We start from the raw sequence: 22,593 nt of genomic DNA, 5'->3' as shown, positions 1-22,593 counted from the left end.
AGACAGTCCCTTCAGCCCACCAAGTCTTGCCAGCCTTCCTTGCCCATCTACATTAATCTAGAGGAGGAGATTGGGAAAGCATAGCAGGTAATAGTGAACACAGTCGAGGGGGGGGGGGGGGTTCTGCCTGACCCCATGAGTTACTTTTGCACTATGTGTTGTATTTTCTGTAAACCAGCAACTGCAGTTCCTTGTTTTGACATTTTGACTGCTCCACTGCACAATCTGCTGGAGTGATATACAGACCTGCTCTGTGTTGAAGCATGTTGGACGTTTTGACTGTGGCTTGTACAACTGATGTGTTATTTGCTTCCAACGTCAATTAATGCAACTCATCTCCATTGACTATCTGTAGGGTCTTGACCCGAAACGTCACCCATTCCTTCTCTCCAGAGATGCTGCCTGCCCCGCTGAGTTACTCCAGCTTTTTGTGTCTATCTTCAACTATCTGTAGATGTTGATCAGTGAAACACCAGTATAATTTGGTCTTTGCACACCATTCCCTGGTATATACAGGCTCAGCGGATGTCCATTTTCTATTGCCCCTTAATTTGATCTGATGTTGCAGCATTTTGTGTAGTTTGTCTACTTTTCGACCTGCTGCTATTTTTTTTCTGTCTGAGGCACTTTCAAGTCCCTTCCAGTTTTGCATTGTATCACTGCCAAGTAATTACCCTGGTCAAGAGCAAACTGATGCAAAGCATATCGAATTGGAAATTCAGGAAAACCAGGCACTACCACATGAGTGGAAAATGTAGAAAATGCACATGTTCTGTGTTGTAAACCTTCTGAATACAAGCGATTCAGGAGGGTCGGTATGTGAGATTTTTGCAAAGGCACGTAGAAAGTAAGGTGTAATATGCTCTCTTTGAAACAAAGTAAAGTTGCAAAGGAAATTATTAGATTATAGAAAGAAAAGTAATAAAAATAAAGGATCTGATTTCCCTTTAGGTGTGGCGAGGTAGATTCACAGGAGCAGCCTGACTTGTCCAGCCACATTTTTGGATTATTTATAGAAGCAGAATCCACATCAAGGGGAGTTTTGTTTTTAATTTGCCTAATGCATCATTTTGTATATTAATTGGGCGACTTAAAACAGTTGGGAGCCGACACTAAATGTGGTTGCGGCTGTAAAAGTGTTTGCCTGTCAATGAGCAGCAGACCATGAAAATAAGGTTGGACAGGCTCGACTTATTTTCTCTAGAACTCTGGAGGTTGCGGGGAGACCTGATAAATGTCTATAAAATGATGAGAGGCATAAATAGGGTAGACAGTCAGAACCTTTATTCTGGGTGGAAATATCATATACTGTAAGGCAGAGCTTTAAGGTGAAAGGGGCAAAGTTTAAAGAAAATGTGGAGCAGTTTTTTTAACACACAAGGTAATGAGCACCAGGAATTTGCTGCCAGGGGTGGTGGTGGAGGCAGATATAATAGTGGCTTTTAGAAGACTTTTGGATAGGTACATGGATATGGAGGAATATGAATGATGTGCAGGCAGATTTAAGGGTAGTACAGGGGTAGAATTGCTGCCTTACAGCACCAGAGACACGGTTTTGATCCTGACTATGGGTTTTCTTCAAGTGCTCTGGTTTCCTCCGACATTACAAAGACGTGCAGGTTTGTAGGTTAATTGGCTTCTGTAAATTGTCCCCAGTGTGTAGGATAGAATTTGTGTACGGGTGGTTTCTGGTCGACGTGGCCTGTTACCACACTGTGTCTCTAAGCTAAGAGAAGAGTTGGTCTTGGCATCATGTTTTTGTGCTGTACTGTTGTATGTTCTACCAAACGCTCAGAGGTTCAGTCTGGTTTCAGTGCAGGTTTTATTTAGTACAGGTACGTACGTACCAGCAGTATTAAATGCTACAGTAAACTGAGACAGTGAGGCTATCGGCGCTACCCAGTCCTGGATTCAATCAGTCTCGGTATTGTCAGTGCATCTTCTCTAAAGCTATTTGCTGGGCCCCCAACAGCAAGCCCATGGTCAACAAGGTGCAAGTCTGGTTCAGTGTCGCTAAAAATACAAGGTAATCGGCCGGCCATTGGGGAACCCGGACTCCAAGAATCTTCTGTTCATTGGAAATATTCCCTTCAGTCTGACCACTCTCCTCTCTGGTACTCTTTATGCATCATCAACGCCTGTAGGAAGAATACAACCAATGATTAAAACCAAATGGGCTTTTCAGAACCTCCTTTCATTGCTAAACATGCACCCTGTCATCTCCCCTCTGTTCCCGCAATGGTGTTCTTCACTGGCTTGCCCAGTTATTTCCGATCTTACACTCATGAAATACTCTTGTGCACACGACAAAGGACAAACAAATCTGGAATAATATCAGAGTGGTACGGCAGTCAACAGATCCAGCTGCCCATCGAGTCTGCACCCACTCTGGTCGCCATCTACAAAAGGACACAAAGTGCTGGAGTAACTCAGCGGATCAGGCAGCATCTCTGGACAACATGGATAGGTGATGTTTTGGGATGGGACCCTCTTCAGACCCTTCTTCTGAGGAAGGGTCGCAATCCGAAACGTCACCTATCCATGTTCTCCAGAGATGCTGCCTGATCTGCTGAGTTACTCCAGCACTTTCTGTCTATCTTAGGCAATGGGTGACATGGTGGCGCAATGGTAGAATTGCTGACTTACTACACCAGAGGCCCGGGTTCGATCCTGACTACGGGTGCTGTCTGTACGGAGTTTGTACGTTACCCCATAAGCTGGTTTTCTCCGGTTTCCTCCCACACTCCAAAGGTGTACAGATTTGTAGGCTAATTGGCTGGGTATGTAAATGATCCCTGGTGTGTAGGATAGTGTTAGTGGGGATTGCTGGTCGGTGCGGATACGATGGGTCGAAGGGCCTGTTTCCGCGCTGTATCCATAAACTAAACTAAGTCATGCTGCTCCTGGAGGATGGAGGCGTGGACTCACCTCACAACCTTCCTGGGGCTGGCTCTGTTTGGTGCATGGTGAAGGCTGAAGTCGGGAGGTAGACTGGCGGTGATGGTGAAAGTCCGGGTGTTCATTTTTGGCTGTGAGGGGGAGACCGGGTGCTCTCTCTGTCCTCTCGTTACCGTCACTCCATTCTTCCTGAGAAGGGTGCACAGCTCCGTCAGACATCCTGGAGGAGCTGGAGGTGACGGACCTCCTCAAGATTCTCCTAGTTGGGTTGGGATCCTTGGGCGAGTGCAGCTTTTTCTTCCTGGTGGGGTGACTGTACTCCCCTCGACCACCCGCGTTGTTTGTCAGGTTACTGAGGGATCCAAGAGAATACCGATGTTGTGCTGACCTCAGGCCTGGAGGCGAAATGGATTTCTTTGGCTGCATGAAAAGTTGAATGGTCGTAATTACTTCTCACTCTAGCAAAGTGCAACGCAGACAGACAAAGTCATTGGGACGTTATGTCGGTTAAGGTCCACCACCGATTTTCCGGCAACTGATGGTCCCCCACCTCCTTTAATCCAGACAAAATCACGAGCGTACTTGAAATCCCCCTCCCCCCCACCGGACGGAAGTCCCTCAAAAAATCTGGCACCTGGGCCGTGTGAGGCCACTGATATCAACCTCATGGGGATTCCCGCGGCCGATCAAATTTCCCTTTGTGGCCTGGGCTCTGGAACTTCGGCCTGGCCGAAGCCGGCAGATCCATTCCCATAGCCGACTTCTGTGACCGACTTTGCGGACCGATATCTCCGCTCCTCGGTGGCGTCGGCGAACCGTTCCAGTATTGTTGGACTCCTCTATGAGGCTAATCCAGAAAGGCCCCTGAACCAATGGTGCTGGAAAATCGATGTTGGACCTGTATTGTGTTCTGTTTTGGTCACAGTGCTATAGGCAAGATGCCATTAAGCTAGAAAGTGCCAAAACAAATAACTGCAGATGCTGGCTAATAGCTGGAACGTGTGCAGAGAAGATTTACTCAAGGGCATGAGCTATTGGGAGAGTTTGAGCAGGCTAGGACTTTATTCCTTGGTGCAAAGAAGACTGAGGGGTGATCTTACAGCAGTGTATAAACTCTTATAGAAGGGGAATCGATGGGATGAAAGCAGAGAATCTTTAACACAGGATTGGAGAATCGAGAACAAGAAGGTCAAGGTTTAATGTGAGAGGTGAAAAACGTAATCGTAAACTGAGGAGAAACTTTCTCACATCGAGTGTGGGGGGAACCAGGAATGAGTTGCAGAGCAGCTAGTTGAGGCAGGTACAATAATAATATTTAAAAAAACATTTGGACAGGTACATGGATAGGAAAGGCTTAGAGGGATGTGGGGCCAAACCCAGGCAAATAGGTTAGATGGGATTTCCTGGTTGGCATGTTTCTGTGCTGTACATCTCTAAGGCTGGAGTCTGGAGTAGACCTGATGGGCCGAATGGCCTAATCCTGTTCCTATAACGTATGAACTAATGACTAACTGTACTGTGACATGGCCACTGTGACAATGATCCGTACTGAATCATTTCCTCAGTTGAGGCAACAGTACAGACACACAGAAGGCCTGTGGATCTCTACACTGGAATGCGGAAAGGTAAGATGGGTAATTTCATTAACTGTCACATCTTGCATCTCTCAGTAGAAATTTAAACGTTAAAATAACTTCCCAGAAATAACTGAGTTCTAACCAGGAAGAATGGGCCCCAAAGGTTACGTCTTTTAGATGCAACATTAAATGGGCGGCACAGTGGCGCAGCGGTAGAGTTGCTGCCTTACAGTGCCAGAGACCCGGGTTCGATCCTGACCATGGGTGCTGTCTGTACAGAGTTCTATGTTCTCCCTGTGACCGCGTGGGTTTTCTCCAGGTGCTCTCACACTCCAAAGCCATACAGGTTTGTAGGTGAATTGGCTTGGGTAAAAATTGTAAATTGTCCCTAGTGTGTAGGATAGTGTTAGTGTGCGGGATGAAAGTTACTGATCGGCGTGGACTCGATAGACCGAAGGGCCTGTTTTCTCGCAGTATCTCTAAACTAAACTAAAACTTAAATCAAGGCTCTTTTTGTCCACTCAAATGTAAATGACTTCACGGGATGATGTGTAACTGCCAGAAAATTCTCATCAATATCTGCCCCAATATTTTATCCTCAAACTAATCTAAACCTCATTTAGAACAGATTTTCTGTTCACAGTGTAGGATGGAACTGCAGATGCTGGTTTATAATGAAGATAGACACAATTTCCTGGAGTAACTCAGTGGGTCAGTCAGCATCTCTGGAGAAAAGGAATAGGTGACCTTTCGTGTCAAAACCCTTCTTCAGACTGAGAGACAGGGGAGAGGGAAGAGTGCTTGCTCTGGATATCTGCAGTTTTCTATAATAAAATCGTTTAAGGTAAGTCCTTGGAACATCTTGATAGATACTATATATGTTAGGGACCAGGAACTATCTGCCTTTGGGCTCTTTACAGTTCCTAGAGAGACAGGGAACCGCAGATGCTGGAATTTACAGCAAAACACAAACACCACCATATTCCCCTTGGGTAGCTTACAACCCGATGGTATTAACATTGAATCCTTGAATTCTTCCATTTTAGGTAACCTCTAAATAACCCCGCCCCCCCCCCCCCCACCTACCTTTCTCCGCCACTCCTCCTCTTTATTTACCCCCCCTCCCCATTCCCCTCCCCTTCTCTCCCCTGAGCCTCACCTGGACTCCCACCACTCTCTCCTCCCCCCCTCCCTATACCCCCCCCCCCCACTCCCACCGCACCCCCCCCGCTACTCTCCTCCCTCTGGCTTCACATTCTGCAAAGAGCTATAGCATATTCAACATACTGTTTACATGCAAGTGCAAGAGTCACAATTTTTATTCCCATCATACCTTTCTATTTATAACGTAGAATATTTCATGCACAGGAACAAATATGGCAAAGTTCTCGTAACACTGGAAGTATCGCTTCCCTTCAAATATGCCGTCATGCTTTCCACCTGAAATCCAAACAGATAATTGAGAACCTTTAGATCATTGAAGATAGATCAATACAGCGAAAGGAACAAGCCCTTTGTCCCAGAATGTCCCTGTGCTGACCATTGTACGAATCCACACTGACCTTCTCTGCACCCACATTGGCTTGATTCCTCCAACCCCCACCCATTTGTGTGGCTGCCTAAATATCACTTTGCTCTTGTATCTGCGACCACCACTTCCCTTGGCAGTGCAGTCCAGGTACTCACCAGTCTCTCTGTAAAAAAACTGCTTCATAAATCTGCTTTAAGCTCTCTCTATCCCCTCCACTCATCTCACTCTTATGCCCTCTTCGAGTCTTAGTCATAGAGTCATACAGCATGGAAACAGGCCCTTCGGTCCAACTTGCCCATGCCGACCACATCCTTCTCAACCTTTCCTATCCATGTATCTGTCCAAATGTATTGTAAACACTGTTATAGAACCTGCCTCAACTACCTCCACTGACAGCTAATTCCGTATATTATTATTTTTATTATTATTAAAGCTTTATTTCAGACACAGGTCCATATACACATCAAACAGTACAAAGAATTACAAAGATACATTAAGAAATTGCATATTAGCCTAAAATATATATAAGCTATTGCACCAATGCCATCTTAGCCTAGAAGTGAATCTATAGTATATCCACCATCTTTTGTGTTAAAAATTTGCTGCTCAGGTTCCTATTGTGTGCCTCTGTGCATTTACCCGATCTATTCCCTCTATAAGATCACCCCTCATCCTCCTGCGCTTCAAGGAATGGAGTCCTAGTCTGCCCAACCTCTCGCTATCTCAGGCCCTCGAGTCCTGGCAACATCCTCATGAATCTTCCCTGCACTCTTTCCAGTTTCACAACATCTTTCCTACAACAGTGTAACCAAAACACTACAGAGATTGTATTTAACATTTCCAAATGGACAATATAAACCACCATTCTGCACTAATTCCCTGTTGTGACTTTAACTATTAATGATGCTGTTAGGTCCATTGCATCTCAAAGTCGTCCCTGGATCCACATAACTCCTCGCCACTGTTAACATAGAACAGAACAAGAACAGATCTTACCTGCACATAATCCATATCCCCCCCATCACCTGCGTATCCATGCGCCTGTGTAAAAGTTTCTCAAACTCCACTATCATAACTGCATCCACCATCACCCTTGACAGCACATTCCAGGCACCCATCACACTAAATTATAAAAAACATGCCCTGCACATCTTGTCTAAAATTTCCCTCTGACTTTAAAGCCATGCTCTCTAGTCTTTGACATTTCCACCTTATCTATGCCTCCCATAATCTTACATACTTCTATCAGGTTTCCCCTCAACCTCTGACGCTTGAATGAAAACCATTCAAGTTTGTTCATCCTCTCCTTATACGTAATACCCACTAATCCAGGCATCATTCTGGTAAACCTCTTCTGCACCCTCTCCAACATCCTCCACATCCTTCCTGCAACGGGGTGACCAGAACTGCACATAATACTCCAAAAACAATCTAATCAATGTTTTAAAAAGCTGTAAGAAATTCCTGACTCTTATACTTAATGCCTTATACTTATAATTAAGTTTTCAAGAGCGAGTTAGGTTTAGATTTAGCTCTAAGGGATTGGGATTGCTAAGGGAATCAAGGGATATGGCGAAAAAGCCAAAACGCGGTACTGATTTTGGATGATCAGCCATGATCATATTGAATGGCTCGTAGGTCTGAATTTGCACCTATTTTCTATGTTTCTATGCCCTGACAGATGAAGGCAAGCATACTACACACTACCTTTACCTCCCTCTCTCTCTCTCTCTCTCTCTATTTGTGTTGCTACCTTCAAGGACCTAAAGACTAGGAACTTAAGATAAATAAGAAGGTGCAAATTAAAAGCCCTGGAAGAAAGATACAAGTAAGAAACATAGAAAATAGGTGCAGGAGGAGGGCATTCGACCCTTTGAGCCAGCACCGCCATTCATTCTGATCAAGGCTGATCGTCCCCTATCAATAACCCGTGCCTGCCTTCTGCCCATATCCCTTGACTCCACTAGCCCCTAGAGCTCTATCTAACTCTCTCTTAAATCCATCCAGTGATTTGGCCTCCACTGCCAAAGAGCAGGTCCCAACACTACAATGGAATGAGCCTACTAGGGTAAACTGAAGGAAGCTGTGCCTGGCTGGCAGATGTTGAGGACCAGGAGACACACATTTAAGATATGATGAAAGATATAAGCAGGGGGAATGGCTCAGATGGGATTATTGCAATAGATCTAGTGGCCTCTTCTGCACTTCAGTAATTCCATGACCATTTTTTACCACAATCAGCATTTTAAGGAGAACCATCCCACCTTCCATCATTAACAACAAAAAGCTCTCTGCCATAAATAGTAGATTGATGTTGGTGCTTTTCTTTTGCCTTCCTTTGGTAAACTGCTTCTAATTGAATGAGGGAGCATAAAGTTGACATGGTGGGCTAAAGGATTTGTTTTGTTCTCTTCATAGATTCAAGTACTAAAATCAGATGGGGACCATATATATTTTATTTTAAAATTGCCAATTTAGCATTTTTTCTATGTGGGCTTAGTTTAGTTTAGAGATATAGCCCACCATAGCCACAGAGATATTGGCCAACGATGTCCACACCGACCAGCAAACACCCATTCACACTAGTTGTTTCCTACACACTAGGAACAATTTACAGAGTCAATTAATCTACAAACACGCACGTCTTTGGTATGTGGGTGGAAACAATCGAACCCGATGAAAAGGGATAAGGTACAAACTCCGTACAGACAGCACCCATAGTCAGGATCAAACCCAGGCCTCTGTCGTTGTAAGGCAGCAACTCTTCCTCCGCACCACCTTACTGCCCTAAATGATGGAATGTGTGGACTTGGAGGGCAGAAGGATTTGTTTTATGCTCTTCATAAATTAGAGTATTAAAATTGGAAGTGTTTATTTTTAAAATTGCTGGCAAATTTTGCTGATTTATCATATTCTTCTGTGTGGGGCCCTTGACTTAGCATTAGAACATTAGCATTAAAACAGCAACCTTGTAGCACAGCAAGGAGGGTGAATTCTAGGCAATGATACTCACTAGGTTCATCCAGCTCAACACCAACAAAGACAGCATTGGCCATTCCCGAGTTGTCCAAATGGCCAACGTAGCGCGCGGTGCCTGACTTGTTGCCGTTCACAATCACGTAATCGTTCACGCTGATAGGAAGTTTCTGTCTGTTGAAGGGCCAGAAGCGAAGATTAAACCATTGCACACCATACCAGTCATTTGGACCTTTCTGAAGAATAGACCTGCCCCAGTAATTCAGACCTGCAGATCCGAACAACTCGTTGCAGCATCTAAAGGGTGGGCTGTGGAGGAGTGAGGAAGGTCGGCCAGGAGCCATCCAAGTGAGGACCCGGTGGCGGGCGGCTGAGGATGGGCCCGCGTGGGTGCCGGAAGGCGGCCAAGGACAAAGAGGGGCCGTGTGGGGGCCGCCGAGAACAAAGAGGGACCCGGCGTGTGGGGGCAGCCGAGAACAAAGAGGAACCATTAGGGACTACATTGAACACTTTGTAACTTTGGCAACCCCCTATACATGGTGACTGTTTGCGTACTTTGTGTATGGTATAAAAAACAAAGAATTCACTGTGACATGTCACATGTGATAATAAATTATCAATCAACCAAAATTACCGGGATTTATTCAATCTGAATACTTTTGTTCAGGTTTAGATTTAGTTCATGTTTATTATTACTTGTAACGAGGTACGGTGAAAAGTTTTTTTTGCATGCTCTCCAATAAATACAATCAAGCCAATCGCAAGTACAATAGGTAGAGTACAGGGGAAGATATAGAGGCTTAGGTTCCTTATAGTCAGATGTACCAAAGTACAGTGAAAAGCATTGTTTTGCATGCTTTCCAATCAGACAAGATAATACAATACATAAATACTATCGTCAAACGCAAGTACAATAGATAAAGCAAAGGGAAGATATAGATGTTTATTTTTGTCACATGTATCGAGGTACAGTGCAAAGATTTGTTGCGCATGCTATCCACACAGATCAGATAATACTAAATACTCAGATAGACTCGGCTTGTACTCGCTAGAATTTAGAAGATTGAGGGGGGATCTTATAGAAACGTGCAAAATTCTTAAGGGCTAGATGCAGGAAGATTGTTCCCGATGTTGGGAAGTCCAGAACAAGGGGTCACAGTTTAAGGATAAGTGGGAAGTCTTTTAGGACCGAGTTGAGAAAAACTTTTTTCACAGAGAGTGGTGAATCTGTGGAATTCTCTGCCACAGAAGGTAGTTGAGGCCAGTTCATTGGCTATATTTAAGAGGGAGTTAGATGTGGCCCTTGTGGCTAAAGGGATCAGGGGGTATGGAGAGAAGGCAGGTACAGGATATTGAGTTGGATGATCAGCCATGATCATATTAAATGGCGGTGCAGGCTCGAAGGACCAAAAGGCCTACTCCTGCACCTGTTTTTTATGTTTAAACACAAATACAATTGGGCCAAACAATAGATAGAAAAAAGAGGTAGATACAGAGTGCAGAATATAGTTATCAGCATTGTAGCGCATCAGTTCCAGAGATGTCTGATGTCCGCAATGGGATAGAGGTGAATCAGACAGTCCCTAGCCTGTGGAAGGACTGTTCAGAAGCTTGATTCAGAGGGGAAAAAGTCGTTCTTGAGTTTGGTACTGTGCGCTTTCATGCTGCTGTAATGCAGTTTGGACAGATCCACACTCGCCCCAGCAACTTATTCAGTTTCCCATTAACCTACACCGAGGCAATTAACATTAGCCAATTCGCTCACCAGCATCGCTTTGTGACGTGGGAGAAATCAAGAGAAAAGGTGCAAACACTACAAGAAATAGCACCAGATATCAGGAATGAACCTGGGACTATGGACCTATGAACCAGCAGCAATAACTGCTGCGCTAACTTGCCAGCCTATCATTCATTCTCAGAAGATACACTGAATGTTTAGTTCAGTTTAGAGGTACTGTTCGGAGACACGCCCATCGGCCCACTGAGTCCGCATCGACCAGCGATCCCCGTACACAACACACTGGAGCCAATTTACTATTTTTACCACAGCCAATTACTGGTAACTTATGAACCTGTACGTCTTTCGAGTGTGGGAGGAGACAGGAGCACCTGGAGAAAATCCATGCAGTCACAGGACATATTTACAAGCTCTGTACAGACAGCATCCATAGTTGCGATCGAACCCAGGTCTATGGCGCTGTAAGGCAGTAACTCAACCACTGCACCACCGTGCCACCCTTAAAATTAGTTTGTTTCTTTCCCCTTCCATCTGCTTCAACGGCACTAAACAAGGTTACTTATTCTGTGAATGATTTGTAACTCAATGTCTATTTTACAGGGATGAAACTGGAATAGTGTCATAGACCAGTACAGCATGGAAATGGGTCCTTCAGCCCAATGTCCATGTCAACGTCAACTACATTACATTAAGCCCATATCCTATTATTTTCTTGTCCAAGTACCTGTCCATTGTAATTTCACCTACCTCCACCACCTCTTCTGACAGCTCGTTCCGTATATCCACTACCTTTAAATTTCTCCCCGTTCACCTTATAGCTGTTTAAGTTCAATATTATGATCCAATTCTACATGGCCATCGTAGGGTCTGTTCTCACCTTCTCCATTCATGGTCTGGTTTGGCTCAGCCACCAAGCACGACATCTGGAGGCTGCAGCGGATCGCCCGATCAGCAGAGAAGGTTATTGGCTGCAACCTTCCTTCCATTGACGGACTGTACACTGCAAGGGCCAGGAAGCGAGCGGGTAAGATCATCTCTGACCCCTCTCACCCTGGCCACAAACTCTTTGAATCACTTCCCTCTGGAAGGCAACTCCGGGACTGTCAAAGCCAGACATAAAAACAGTTTTTATCCATGAGTAGTTGCTCTACTCAACAGCCAAATATCTGTAGCCTCCCTTTGATCTGGTATTTTGTTGGTCCACATGCTTGATCAATGATGTTTTATCATTAATGTTTTATTATTATTAATGTTTAGTGTTTTCTGAGTCATTCGTAACTGTCACTGTATGTCATGTTGTGGGCGGAGCACCAAGGCAAATTCCTTGTATGTGAATACTTGGCCAATAAACTTACTTACTTATATTAAGCAGCTGAACAAGTTGTCCTACAACTTTAGGCTGTGCACGCCATAGGCAAGAAGAAGATTAAACAGCTAATGTAGAAACAAGGAACAGCAGATGCTGGTTTACAGAAACTAAAGACACAAAGTGCTGGAGTAACTCAGCGGGTCAGGCAGCATCTCTGGAATGCAGGAGGTTGAGGGGAGACTTGATAGAAGTATATAAAATTATGAAAGGTGTGCATAGGGCAGTGAGAACCTTTTTCCTAGTGTGTAAATGTCCAACACTATAAGGTGAGAGGGGGAAAGACCAATGGTGGGGGCCTGGACACGCTGCCCGGGGTGGTGGTGAAGGCAGATAAAATAGTGGTGTTCAAGAGGCTTTTGGGCAGGCACGTGGAAGTGCAGGGAATGGAGAGATATGGAACATTTACAGGCAAATTAGACCAGTTTAACTTGGAATCATGTTCGGGCTGAAGGGCCCATTCCTATGCTGTACTCTTTGATGTTTTTACATGGACTTTCGAGTCCTTAGATTGAAGCTAATGTTCAATACAAAGTTGCGGATCTGAGGAAGATTTTTCCAGAGCTCCGGTCGGTCCAGGGGGCAAATTCGACCACGGTAAAGTTACGAAGTCAGCAAAGTAACAAAAATATTCATTATAGTCCCCATTGTCCCTCTTCACCCCCATGCCAGGTCCCTCTTTCTGCTTTCAGTATGTTTGAAAGTTCTGGGGGGCAGAATTAGGCCATTTGGCTCATGAAGTCTACTCCGCCATTCAATCATCGCTGATCTATCTTTCCCTCTCAACCCCATTCTCCTGCCTTCTCATCCTTCCTGTGAAAGGTTAGCAAGCAACAAAAGCTTTTCACTGGTCCTCGGTACACGGTGACAATAAACCAAACTGACGTGAGGCCAGGTAGTGGACGAAAGTCGAAGCTCACCTCTGAAAGTGCAGCAGCGGTTTGATCTCCTTGTCATGGCCGTTCCGACGGTTGGTCGGCTTGTAGTTACTGAAGAAGGAGACACAGCTGGAGCACTGGCATCCGACCATAGGGAAAGGGAAGACAGAGGGACTTAGAGTGGCATCGACCAGAAAATCAGGACTAAGGCAGAAGAGAAGAAAACCACACTCAGCAACAACGAATTAAACTGTTCGCTGGAGGAGGTCAGATTAGAGGCCAATACAGTCCACGTTACAGCAAAGCATGGGTGTGGGAAGGAACTGCAGATGCTGGTAAGTCAGAAGGACAGTCTCAACCCAAAACATCACCAACTTTTCTCCAGAAATGCTGGCTGACCCGCTGAGCTAAGGGCCTGTCCCACTTGAGTGTCATTTGCGCGTCATTTACGTGACATCATTTTATGCGTCATGAAGCGCACGTGATGCGCTCATGGCGTGCATTACGCGCGCATGGTGCGTGGTGACGTAGGCAGGGTCCCGCGCGGCGCCCCAGGATTTCGGGATTCACAAAACCTTCGTGCGCCACCTGCGTGACACGCAAATGACACCCAAGTGGGACAGGCCCTTTACTCCAGCATTTTGTGTCTATCTAACAGAAAAGCATGTCCAGGACTGCTAGTCAGTCATACAGCACGGAAACAGGCCTTTCAGCCCATGCTGACCATGATGCCCCATCTAAATTTAGTTTAGTTTATTAAATTATTTAGTGTATCTTCCCCTTAGCTCTACATGCTACACTTGAATTCGGCTTGATAGTATTTATCTGTTTTTTGAGGGTTTTTTTTGTTTCGTTTAGTTTAGTTTATTATTGTCACGTGTACCAAGGTACAGTGAAAAGCTGTGTAGAAAAGAACTGCAAATGTTGGTTTATACTGAAGATAGACACAAAGTGCTGGAATAACTCAGCGGGTCAGGCAGCATCTCTGGAGAAAAAGGATGGGTGACGTTTCAGGTAGGGACCTTTCTTCAGACAGGTGACGCCCGACCCAAAACATCTCCCATCCCTTTTCTCCAGAGATGCTGCCTGACCCACTGAGTTACCCCAGCACTTTGCGTCCATCTACAGTGAAAAACTTTTGTTTGCATGCTATCCAGTCAAAGAAAAGACTGTACATGATTACAATCAAGCCACCTCCTTACACTTGACCACGTGACAATAAATTAAATGAATATCATCAAAGACCCATGACACCCTGGCCAACTCTCTTCTCACTGCTCCCACATCGGGAAGAAGTTACAAGAGCCTGAGAAGGATCACCTCCAGGTTGGAGAACAGCTCCTACCCATCAACTGTCAGGTTCTTGACCAACCTAGCACTAGCTAACCACAACCCCACCTCAGCACCGAACCACTAAGGACTTTGTACTGCTCAGGTTGCACCACGTATGAGGTAATTTAACCTGGCACGGACATGGTGGGCCGAAGGGCCTGTTCACAGAGAGTGGTGAATCTGTGGAACTCTCTGCCATAGAGGGTAGTTGAGGCCAGTTCATTGGCTATATTTAAGAGGGAGTTAGATGTACCCCTTGTGGCTAAAGGGATCAGGGTGTATGGAGAGAAGGCAGGTATGGGATACTGAGTTGGATGATCACCATGATCATATTGAATGGCGTTGCAGGCTCGAAGGGCCGAAAGGCCTACTCCTGCACCTAATTTCTATGTCGGCCCTACAAGTCCGTGCCGAACATATATGTTTATTCAAGTATGGTTTCAAGAACTCCGTGGAAAAGTATGACGTGCCCACTGACTCATGGGCATCCTTGGCCTATGACAGTTTAATACAGACATGGGGTGCACGGGCTAAGCACACTGAGAAGGTCAGGTCTTCTCATCTGGGGTATACTGAAGCCCAGCGTAAACCATGGAAGAACCGCAACACTTCCCAAGCCATCACCCACCAGTCCCACCCCCTACCTCCTGCTCCGTCTGTGCCAGTGAACTTGGGTCCAAGTCTGGCCTCCATCTCAGCCACCAAAGAGCTGGTAGTTGAACCTTGAAACCCAAGAGACCACCTGAGAAGGAGACGGAAGGAACCAATGGCCATTCCTCCCTTCACCCACCTTCTGGGCTTTGGTACATTGCAGTGGGACCCGGGTTGTAACTGGCCTTCCATAACTGGAACTGTACAGTCCATCGAGGGTTTCCTCGCCCTGATCAGCTCAGCTTCATTTGCCTTCACTCTGAAGCATTGGTTTTCCTCGCAACCCTCCAGCCCCGTCACCTGACAAAGGGCCTGAGTGACACATCGGCAAGCAGTGGGGAATGGGTCCGTGACAGACGACGCAAGTTCCTGCCTGTGGCCCCTTTCATGGTGTGTCTTCCCCATGGACACAATCTCCGGTTGGTGTTTCTGAAAATTCAAAGACAGAGTCAATTTAACACGAACATAGACACAAGGTGCTGGAGTAACTCAGCCGGTCAGGCAGCGTCTCTGGAGAAGTAAAACAAAAAGGCTGACGTTTCGGGTCGGGACCCTTCTGCAGATTGAAAGTAGAGGGGAGGGAACTGAAGGTAAGAAAAGGCCAGAACAAAGCAGGGTCGGCAACAGATGGGTGGAGTTCATAATGGCCCATTGATGGCCGGGGAAGAGGTGATAATGAAGGGATACAAGGAGGCGATCAGTGGAACCAATAGAATGGCTAGGGTGGGGGTAGGGGGAGGGAGGGGGGTAAGGGTTACCTGAAATTAGAGAAATCAATATTCATACCGCAGCCTATGTAAAATATGAGGTGCTGTTCCTCCAATTTGCATGTGGCCTCACTCTGACAGTGAAGGAGGCCCAGGACAGAAAGGTCTGTGTGGGAATGGGAAAGGGAGTTAAAGTGTTTGGCAACCAGGAGATGGGGTAGGCCGAGGCGGACTGAGCGCAAGTGTTCAGCAAAACGATCGCCCAGTTTGTACTTCGTCTCGCCGATGTATAAGAGCCCACACATAGAACAACGGATACAGTAGATGAGGTTGGATGAGGTGCAAATGAACCTCTGCTTCATCTGAAAGGACATACCAAGAATATGGAGCAGTTCAGCACAGGAACATGCCCTTCGGCCCATGATGTGCCACATGATGCCAAAGCTAAATCTGACCTACCTGCCCATAATCTATATCCCTCCATTCCCTGCATATTAACCATATAACCATATAACAATTACAGCACGGAAACAGGCCATCTCGACCCTTCTAGTCTGTGCTGAACACATAATCTCCCCTAGTCCCATATACCTGCGCTCAGACCATAACCCTCCATTCCCTTCCCATCCATATAACTATCCAATTTATTTTTAAATGATAAAAACGAACCTGCTTCCACCACCTTCACTGGAAGCTCATTCCACACAGCTACCACTCTCTGAGTAAAGAAGTTCGCCCTCATGTTACCCCTAAACTTCAGTCCCTTAATTCTCAAGTCATGTCCCCTTGTTTGAATCTTCCCTACTCTCAGTGGGAATAGCTTTTCCACGTCAACTCTGTCTATCCCTCTCATCATTTTAAAAACCTCTATCAAGTCCCCCCTTAACCTTCTGCGCTCCAAAGAATAAAGCCCTAACTTGTTCAACCTTTCTTTGTAACTTAGTTGCTGAAACCCAGGCAACATTCTAGTAAATCCCTATTTAAAATTGCCTATACAAAAGTCTCTATCATATCTGCCTGCACCACCAACCCCCACAACATGTCACCACCCTCTGTGCAAAACTGTTGCCCAGCCCATCTCCTTTACACTTTGCCCATCTCACATTGAATCTAAGCGCTTGAGTATTCGAGCTAAAGGCATGTAGGCCTTCATAGGAGTATAGGTGCAAAGAGGTCCCTTACAGTTGTACAGGGCCCTGGTGAGACCACACCTGGAGTATTGTCTGCAGTTTTGAGGAAATTTGAGGAAGGACATTCTTGCTATTGAGGGAGTGCAGCGTAGGTTCACGAGGTTAATTCCTGGGATGGCGGGACTGTCATATGTTGAAAGAATTGAGCGACTGGGCTAGTATACACTGGAATTTAGAAGGATGAGAGGGAATCTTATTGAAACATATAAGATTATTAAGGGATTGGACACGCTAGAGGCAGGAAACATGTTCCCGATGTTGGGGGAGTCCAGAACTAGGGTCCACAGTTTAAGAATAAGGGGTAAGGCATTTAGAACGGAAATGAGGAAAAACCTTTTCACCCAGAGAGTTGTGAATCTGTGGGATTCTCTGCCTCAGAAGGCTGTGGAGGCCGATTCTCTGGATGCTTTCAAAAGAGAGTTAGATAGAGCTCTTAAAGATAGCAGAGTCAAGGGATATGGGGAGAAGACAGGAACAGGGCACTGATTGTGGATGATCAGCCATTATCACATTGAATGGCGGTGCTGGCTCGAAGGCCGAATGACCTACTCCTGCACCTATTGTCTATCTATCTATGTATTTGATTTTTACAACCTGGGGTCTGACTGTCGTCCTTACCTACGCCTCTCATAATTTTATATATACTTCTATTAGGTTTCTCCACTACCTCTGGAGAACAATCACAGGCTGTCCAATCTGTTCCTATAGTCAATGCCTCCAAATCCAGGCATTATTCTGGTAAAATCCTCTGCACCCTCTCCAAAGCTTCCACATTCTTCCAGTACTCCAAATGTGGCCAAACCAGAACTGCACACAGTACTCCTGAATAAGGGAATTAATAAAGCCTAACCAAAGATCTGCATCATGACTTTTTGACTCTTATACTCAATGTCCGAACCATGAAAGCAAGGCTACCACAGGCCTTCTTTACCACTCTTGTGACGCTGTTTATAATAGCACATTCCTCATCTGAATTCCCTTGCTAACACATGGAAACGACAAACTAATGAGGGAATTCAGTGGGCCAAGCACTAACTGTGGGATAGAAGGGGAAGGGCAGGAATTGTTGATGCATCGGTTCAGAACCCAAAGACTTGGTTCAATGCATTGAAGTGAGGAGTGAGTTTTTCAGGGATAGATGAGAGGGTGCATTTACACGGCATATTACAGAATGAAATATCGCAGAAGTACACAGTGTTCTCCCCCAGGGTTTGCATAAATGGCCTCTGGTCTCCTGCCTGCTGATCAAACTATCTGTATTTACTTCAGGGGTGTTAGCACACTGAGCACACAAAGACAAACACACACCCACGCATGCACTCCTATAGATATAGACATAGACGCAGACACACACAGACGTACAGTTGCGGGCACACACACGAGCATACATAAAGACACACACACACACACATAGATGGAGACACACACGTAGACACACATACACACAGGTGCACACAGACGCGCGCGCACACCCACACACACACAGGTGGCGACACACAGACATAGACGGAGACATACAGACACACACATACATAGATGACACACACACAGACACAGAGACGCACACACACAGATGCACACACACAAATGGAGACACACACAAATGGAAAAACTCACAGACACCAGACGCTCGGGCAAGGAGAACCCTATACAATTTTCCCTTTACCAATCCAGGGCATCACAGACCAGCATCCTCTGCCAGTTCCGTCAGGAGAAAGTGCAGGGATTAGATTACAAACAGTATTTACAGATCATCCCCCAGAGATTACAGTAATTGCTATATATATCTCGTTCAAAGGCCATGTAGCCGTCTTGAAACTTTTAATTTAGAATCTGATTATTTTTAATGTCCTTATGATCCTCAATCTTAATCCTTAATATTTCATAATAGTTCCCAGAACATTCCTAAATAAACTCAGATATCTTTCTTCATTATTGGCACCTTTGCTAGGTTGTAGTCTAGGGATACAGTGGCGCAGCGATAGAGTTGCTGCCTTACAGCACCGGGGACCCGGGTTCTATCCTGCCTACACGTGTTGTCTATACTGAGTTCGCTCTGTGACCACGTGGATTTTCTCGGGATGCTCCAGTTTCCTCCCACACTCCAAAGACGTACAGGTTTGTAGGTTAATTGGCTTCTGCAAATTGTAGATTGTCCCCTAGTGTGCAGGATAGTGCTAGTGTACGAGGTGATCGCTGGTTGCCACGCACTCAATGGGCCGAAGGGCCTGTTTCCGCATTGCATCTCTAAAATCTAAAGGTATACTGAAGTGTATAAAATCATGAGGAATAGATCGGGTAGACACACAGAGTCTCTTGCCCAGAGTAGGGGAATCAAGAACCCGAGGACGTAGGTTTAAGGTGAGGGCGGAAAGATTTAATAGGAACCCGAGGGGTAATTATTTGTACACAAAGGGTGTGGTGGGTGTATGGAATGAGCTGCTGGAGGAGGTAGTTGAGGCAGATACTATCGCAACGTTTAAGAAACATTTAGACAGGTAAATGGATAGGATAAATTTAGAGGGATAGGGGTCAAACACAGGCAGGTGGGACTAGTGTGGATGGGGCATGGTGGTCGGCGTGGGCAAGTTGGGTCGAATAGCCTATTTCCATGTTGTATGTATCTATGACTAACCTATTAATTAGATCTTGGTTAATTCTCGCCAGTTTCAAATCCCTGGCTTGACTTAATTTCTTTCAGTACCTTTACTGAATAAATTCCATTTACATAGCCTGTGAGAGCTGGAAGATATAGCTTTCATGAAGCATTGGTAGACACAAAATGCTGGATTAACTCAGCGGGACAGGCAGCATCTGTGGAGAGAAGGAATGGGTGACGTTGGCAAGTACAGGAGCAGCACAATGAACTGGCGTTGCGCAGTTTACCTCACTCTTCCTCTTCAGACGATCACGTAGAAGTTCGATCTGCCGCCACGCGTTACCCAAATCTTCCGTCAGCCTGGAGTTTAACAGCAGTGCTGAAATGAGAAAGAAACCCGATCAGCCCCAAGGAGTCCAGAGCCATTCCCACCATTTAATCCCTGGTGGGCACAACGGCGGGGAGTGTTCCCGGTGAGCAGCGCCAAGCCCGCATGTAAGGGCCCTGCTCACCCACCGCGGGCGTCAATGGGACCCGTGCCGCGAGAGCGAGGTGGGAGCCGGCGAGAGCGAGCATCGAGTGAGGAGGGCCGTCGGAGAGCCGTCGGACAGCCGTCAGAGAGTGAAGGGGGCCATCGGAGAGCAAAGAGGGCCGTCGGATAGCCAGGGAGAGCCGTCGTGAACATGATACACGTGACAATGTACATTGGTACATATGACAATAAAGTATCATTGAATTGAATCATTGGAATAACAATTTTTTTTTTAAAGGGAAACAACAGCTTGCATCAAAGCTGTGCCTCTGGTACCCACTTTCCATTAGTTGCTCCTCACATCTCTTCTGCATGAGCATCTTCGGACATTCCACTTGGACCTCTCGGGATATGGTCGTCTTGTGGCTCGGGATTGGTTCCTGGGGTGACTCCACGCTCCGCGATGCAGACACCGGTCGCGCTAACACTTCCTGCCTTGCTTGGTGCAGTATCCTGGGAGATTCCCGGAACGCAAACTGCTGTTCTTCTTTACACTCTGAGAGTTCTATTGTCTGCATAGAGAGAGGGGAGAGACAGAGGGTAGGGGGAGCAAGAGGGAGAGAGAAAAGTGGTAGAGGGGAAAGAGAGATGTAGAGGGCAGAAAGGGAGAGAGAGAGTGAGGGAGAGGGAGAGAGAGGGAGAGAAAGATAGAGAGGGAGAAGGGGAGGGAGAGAGATAGAGTAAAATATAGAGAGAGGGAGGGAGATGGGGGGGAGGGGGGGAAGACCAAGAGAGGGGAGAGGGAGAGAGAGAGAGAGGAGAGAGGGAGAGAGAGAGAGAGAGAGAGAGAGAGAGAGAGAGAGAGAGACAGAGAGAGAGAGAGAGAGACAGAGACAGAGAGACAGAGAGAGAGACAGAGACACAGAGAGAGAGACAGAGACAGAGAGAGGCAGAGAGACAGAGAGACAGAGAGATACAGAGACAGAGAGAGAGAGAGGGGGAGAGAAAATGAAAAACACGAACAATATAGAATATTGTCACTTTTTCCTGTCCAGCTACTAATCCTTACTCTTAGATGTCATTGGATTTGGGTTTGATGACTAAAAGACACAGCATGGAAACAGACTCTTTGGCCCACTGAGCTCACGCCGACCATCAATCACTTGTTGACACTAGTTCTAAGTTATCCTACTTTTGCACCCACTCTCGACACACCAGGGGCAATTTACAGAGGGGCCATTTAACCTACAACCCACACATCTCTGGGATGTGGGAGGAAACCAGAGCCCCTGGAGGAAACCCACGCGGTCACAGGGAGAACGTACAAACTCCACACGGACAGCAGCCGAGGCCAGGATCGAACCTGGGTCTGTGTCGATGTGAGGCAGAGGCTCCACAAATTCCTACTAGCAGGTTTGTGTCCTCGCCGATCAACAACTTACATTTGTTCTCCAGACAGACTTGTCTCTGTACTGTACACTGACAATGACAATTAAAATTGAATCTGAATCTGAATCTGTATTTACATGCTCAAGGAGAGCAGCAAATTGTAAATTGTACAGTTCCAGTTCCCGTACTGTTCTGAAATCCTACTCTGAATTATCAGCTTTTATACAGGTTTTGAGCCTTGAAATCGTGGAATTCTTATCACAAATCACAATACGTTCTCAAAAACACCAATATCTAATGTAACTACATTGGTATTCAACCCTTTGTATTTAATATTAGTAAGTATGCCTTTCAAGAACCTCGTGCTCTAGATTATAGCTAGCTGTACATCAAAGGATGCCTATCAAGACCTTTGTGCTGCATGCCAAAGGATGTTCGATGGGGCACCTTGGTCAGCGCAGGCAAGTTGGGCTGAAGGGCCTGTTTCCATGCTATATGACTATGACTGTAACAAAGGGGAAGAAGCTGTTCCTGTTATCTCTATCAAGCCTAGGTGGTCCAATCAGAGTGACAAATGGCTGTGTAATGCCACGCTGTTGAACTGAGGTTCTCTAACCATGCATTCCACTCAGCGTGTTATTTGGTAATGAGATGGGTGAGGCTGAATTTTAAAAACAAAACAACTGGTCCTTGTATTAAGAAAAAAAATAGTTGGCACCTCATCAGGGATAGCCAGTTTGGTTGGAATCTTTCACCTGCCTAATCCGCACTGCCATCGCCAGTTAAAGAGCTAATTGTGCCCCGTGAAGCATGTTTTATTTGTTATTAATATAAAGCCCCAGGCAGAAGCCTTATCTGGGGATCAGCCGGTATTAGCCAAACCATAGCAGCAGAAGGAATTAACATGGAGGTGCCAACCCTGGCTCGACGAGTGAAACTCTGACCGTGGTTTAAAGGCTGTAGATTCGAGTGAAGGCCGGCACGGTGGCACAGCGGTAGAGTAGCTACTTTACAGAGCCAGAGGTTCAGGCTTCAGGAAATCCTGACTAGGGAAGTCCTGGCAAGGGGTCACAGCTTAAGGTAAAGGGGAAATCCTTTAAAACCGAGATGAGAAGAACTTTTTTCACGCAGAGAGGTGAATCTCTGGAACTCTCTGCCACAGAGGGTAGTTGAGGCCAGTTCATTGGCTATATTTAAGAGGGAGTTAGATGTGGCCCTTGTGGCTAAGGGGATCAGGGGGTATGGAGAGAAAGCAGGTACGGGATACTGAGTTGGATGATCAGCCATGA

General features: G+C 46.0%; 1 protein-coding gene across 3 annotated transcripts in view; it reads right to left on the bottom strand.

Moving 5' to 3' along the window:
• Positions 1–1,265: 1,265 nt before the first annotated feature.
• Positions 1,266–22,593, bottom strand: part of LOC129714227 (uncharacterized) — a 59,889-nt gene continuing 38,561 nt past the window's right edge. For 2 of the 3 annotated variants that reach the window (XM_055663763.1, XM_055663774.1), the window contains 8 exons: positions 20,256–20,487; positions 19,731–19,822; positions 15,087–15,376; positions 13,007–13,168; positions 9,020–9,156; positions 5,809–5,915; positions 2,929–3,318; positions 1,266–2,138 (listed from right to left, as the gene is read on the bottom strand). In XM_055663763.1, the coding sequence (XP_055519738.1) occupies positions 2,091–2,138; positions 2,929–3,318; positions 5,809–5,915; positions 9,020–9,156; positions 13,007–13,168; positions 15,087–15,376; positions 19,731–19,822; positions 20,256–20,487 (1,458 nt within the window). In that variant the 3' untranslated portion in view covers positions 1,266–2,090. The remainder of the gene's footprint in view (positions 2,139–2,928; positions 3,319–5,808; positions 5,916–9,019; positions 9,157–13,006; positions 13,169–15,086; positions 15,377–19,730; positions 19,823–20,255; positions 20,488–22,593) is intronic. The other variant, XM_055663783.1, reaches the window with a different exon arrangement.

The sequence above is a fragment of the Leucoraja erinacea genome, chromosome 2, assembly GCF_028641065.1.
Source record: "Leucoraja erinacea ecotype New England chromosome 2, Leri_hhj_1, whole genome shotgun sequence".
Lineage (NCBI taxonomy): Eukaryota > Metazoa > Chordata > Chondrichthyes > Rajiformes > Rajidae > Leucoraja > Leucoraja erinaceus.
This window is presented reverse-complemented; position numbering and strand designations above follow the sequence as displayed.